At 59.4% G+C, this 3,317-nt stretch overlaps 3 protein-coding genes across 3 annotated transcripts; 2 read left to right on the top strand and 1 right to left on the bottom strand.

The window, feature by feature from the left end:
• Positions 1-17: 17 nt before the first annotated feature.
• On the top strand, positions 18-383 carry SPRG_17803 (hypothetical protein; the record flags this gene model as incomplete). Its single annotated transcript, XM_012357208.1, has 1 exon — positions 18-383. A coding segment is annotated over one exon (366 nt), but the record flags the coding sequence as incomplete, so codon positions are not given.
• Positions 384-1,188: 805 nt separating this feature from the next.
• Positions 1,189-2,454, top strand: SPRG_17802 (hypothetical protein; the record flags this gene model as incomplete). The annotated part of the gene is made up of 7 exons (XM_012357207.1): positions 1,189-1,250; positions 1,299-1,433; positions 1,486-1,590; positions 1,640-1,858; positions 1,904-2,012; positions 2,062-2,239; positions 2,281-2,454. Coding segments are annotated over 7 exons (899 nt in total), but the record flags the coding sequence as incomplete, so codon positions are not given.
• Positions 2,447-3,169, bottom strand: SPRG_17801 (hypothetical protein; the record flags this gene model as incomplete). Its single annotated transcript, XM_012357206.1, has 2 exons — positions 2,447-3,019; positions 3,065-3,169. 2 exons carry the CDS (start codon positions 3,167-3,169, stop codon positions 2,447-2,449), a joined length of 678 nt encoding a protein of 225 aa, XP_012212596.1.
• Between the last annotated feature and the right edge of the window lie 148 nt (positions 3,170-3,317).

Genomic DNA, 3,317 nt, shown 5'->3' with positions numbered 1-3,317 from the left:
ACGATTGGCTCACGAAGGAGGACGCGTACCACCTCAAGACGCTCATGCTGTCGGACGACGCGGGTCTGCAAAAGTGCGCGCTCGAAACGATCCACACGATGCAGGAAGCTTGGGAGGTCGAGAGCGAGGGCGGCTGTCTCATCACGTCGGCCTTCTCGCCCGTCGAATCGCCCGACGTCGACGACGAATGCCAGGTGGAAGCGAACAACGCGCCACGCTACGACGAGCGTGAGTGCTTGGACGTCATGTGCTCACTGCTGTCGGCGGCGGGCGTGCGAAGGCTTCTGCTGGAGCATGGCGTCGACGTTCCGGACCAGGCATCGTTTACCCACCGCGACCTGCACGGCCTCGCGCTCACGTATTTGGCCGACGAGCCGCTGTAGAGTGTAGTATCCTATCATATATGCCAGTCCCACCCTGTTGCCTCATCGCTGCTGCGGCCTGTGTTAGCCTCGAGTAAAGTGGACGAGGGGTAGGGTAGACGGGGGGTGGGGTTATGGCGGAGGAGGTTTTATTTGGAAATATATGATCGACACGAGCAAACACTGATAACAAAGCGTTAGTCGTAGCTCGTAGAATTCTTGAGACTGGTATCGCCTGGTGGTGTAGCCGCTGTGGCAGTACTCTGTGACAGCTACAGTTGTACCCAGAAAACGTGTCGACGTTCGAGTCGGTAAGAAGCCACCGAACTGCTGGAGCCAACAGGTTAAATATTGGACGTGAGGTGAAATGCGTTTAACCGGCGTGGACGAGTTGAACGAGAGTTTCTCCTGCATTAAGCATCCAACGGCGACGCGACGCGGCTTTTAGAGCTCTCCAGAGCAGTCTCTACCCACCTGCAACGTATGAGCGATTTCACTTGAAATGTTACTTTTATGCGGTGAGGCCGTCGGGATCGCCGCCGCCGAGCTCGGATCGTGGATGGCGGCTTGTGATAGGACATAAAGGGCAGGAAATCAGACCAATCAAAACGTCTATTTCAGATTGAGCATAAATAGATAAACAGAGCTCTGGAGGTCGAGCCATCGTCAGAGCGATGGGCTGCGTGATCGTCTCGCGACCACCTTTGTACGCTAAAGTCAAATGCGCGGCGAGCCACGCCATACCGGTCCTCCTGGCTAGACAGGTGCGAGTTATCCGGATGATGGCGGTAGTGGCATCGTATCCGGATGTTTGGTCACAACAAAACGATGGCGTCGAGGAACGAGACGGAAGGCCAGGCCAAGCAGCGCCACAAGCTCGAAGCGCGGGTGCGCGCCCATGGACGTATGGCCAAGCATCACGCTCGGGCGGTGTAGGAGTGGCAGAACCAGACCAAGCTGCTCCAGAAGAAGTGGAAGAAGGAGAAGAAGTCCAAGAAGGACATTGAAGACGAGCTTGTCCGCCTCGAGCAAGAGATGAAGGAACGCCATGCCGCCGAGCTTCTCGCCTTTGTACGTGCATGCATCTCTTCTGCAGTGATATGTATCACGATATGCTTTCTAGGCCAAGGACGACGATGAGACGGTGATCGACGATGCAGCGCCACCGGCCACCGACGCGCCGCCGGCATCTACCAACGCCAAGCTCGAGAAGGCGCAGCGCAAGCGCGTACGACCTGTCCATCTAGCGTACTCGCGTAAAACTGCGGCAATTACAGGAGAAGAAGAAGCAGGAGGAGAAGGACCGGCAGCTGCGCATCGACGAAGAGTCCAAGAACGTCGTGAGCGAGCGCAAGATCGAGCTCGACCAGATTGCGCTGCAGCTGCAGTCGCTAACCATGACGATCCACGAGATTCCGTCGGACGGTCATTGCTTGTACCACGCGATTGCCGACCAGTTGCGACGCATCGGGCAGCTGCCGTCCACGGGCGCTCTTGTAGGTTCATATTTGACTTGGAACGATGCATCATGCGGCCTGTAGCCGCCGCACCTGTACCTGCGCCAGCTCACGGCAGCGTCGCTCCGTGCCAACGCTGATGACTTTATGCCGTTTGTGGAACTCAACTACGAGTCGGACGAGTCGCTCCAAGGTCCGACGCGTGTCAGTTGTAGATTCCAGATCTTAGCGTGCATGTCTAGACCAATACGCAGCCTACTGCCACCGCGTCGAGCACTCGTCCGACTGGGGCGGGCAGATCGAGCTGCGGGCGCTCGCACAGAGCCTCCAGCGTCCGATCCATGTCTACGCGGCGGGCTCGGAGGTCCTCGTCATGGGCGACGACTTTAGCGCTGCCCACACGGCGCCGCTGCGTGTCTCGTGCGTCCTCGAACCCGCGTCCGCGCTCATGCTCTGTGTAGGTACCATTTGCATTACTATACGCTCGGCGCCCATTACAACTCGGTCGTGGCCGCAACCACCACCGACGACGACGACGACGAGCATCTGTAGACGCTGGAGCACGAGCACGGGTGGCGCTGCAAACACCTCGGTGGCATCGAATCAATATGTACATCGAATACAACGCTAGGTCGACTTGTTCTTGTGGGCCTTCTTGGGCTTGTTGTTGCCGCCCTTCTTGGCGGTGCTCAGACCCGGCGCCGAGACTTTGACGGGCCCCACCATGCAGCCGACGAGGTCGGCTTCCGGCACGCACTTGATGAGCTCCTTCTGCGCTTCGATCGGGTCCACGTCGGGCGTCACCTCGTCGGTGGTTGCGTCTTCGCCAACAGGCGTCACCTTGATCGCGGACGAGATCTTGGGTTTGAGGTTGAGAAAGTGGTCGACCGCAAACTGGACGGCCTTGCCCTTCTTCTGCGACCCCGGCGTGAGCTTGACCTTGTACGTGTACAGCGCGAGCGTCGAGTACGGCGCGCAGACGGGCATCGCAAACAAAAGCAGATCGTTGGGCAGCGGCGTGCCTGTGAACGAGTCGAGGAACGCGGCGTTCTGCGCTTCCTCCTCTTCCTGCTCCTGCAGCTGCGCCTTGCGCTCACGGTGCAGCGCGTAGATGGCTTCCTTTTCGTCGTCGACCACGCTCGTGCCGGCTTCGCTCGGCGTCGCGTCTTCGGTCTCGTCGTTGGCCGGCGTCTCGTCCTCCTACACACCGTGTTTAGGATGATCGACACGAAGCGAATTGGATACCTTGTCGTTCTCGCCCGCCTCGGTGAGCTCCGCGACCTTGACGTGGCCGAGGGCGGCGAGGCGCAGGAGCCGCTCGTCCTCGTCTTGGTCGGCGTACTTTTTCATCTTCTTGAGCTTGCCCTTCTTGCCGCGAACCGGCGGTGCCGGCGCAGCGCCCTTGGGCTTCTTCTCAGTCGGCGCCGGCGGCGGCGACGCCTTGACCTCGGCAGCGTCGTCCTCGTCCTTCTTGTTGCGCGCTTTTTTGAGGTCACGG

The sequence above is a fragment of the Saprolegnia parasitica genome, assembly GCF_000151545.1.
Source record: "Saprolegnia parasitica CBS 223.65 unplaced genomic scaffold supercont2.786, whole genome shotgun sequence".
Classification (NCBI taxonomy): domain Eukaryota; phylum Oomycota; class Saprolegniomycetes; order Saprolegniales; family Saprolegniaceae; genus Saprolegnia; species Saprolegnia parasitica.
This window is presented reverse-complemented; position numbering and strand designations above follow the sequence as displayed.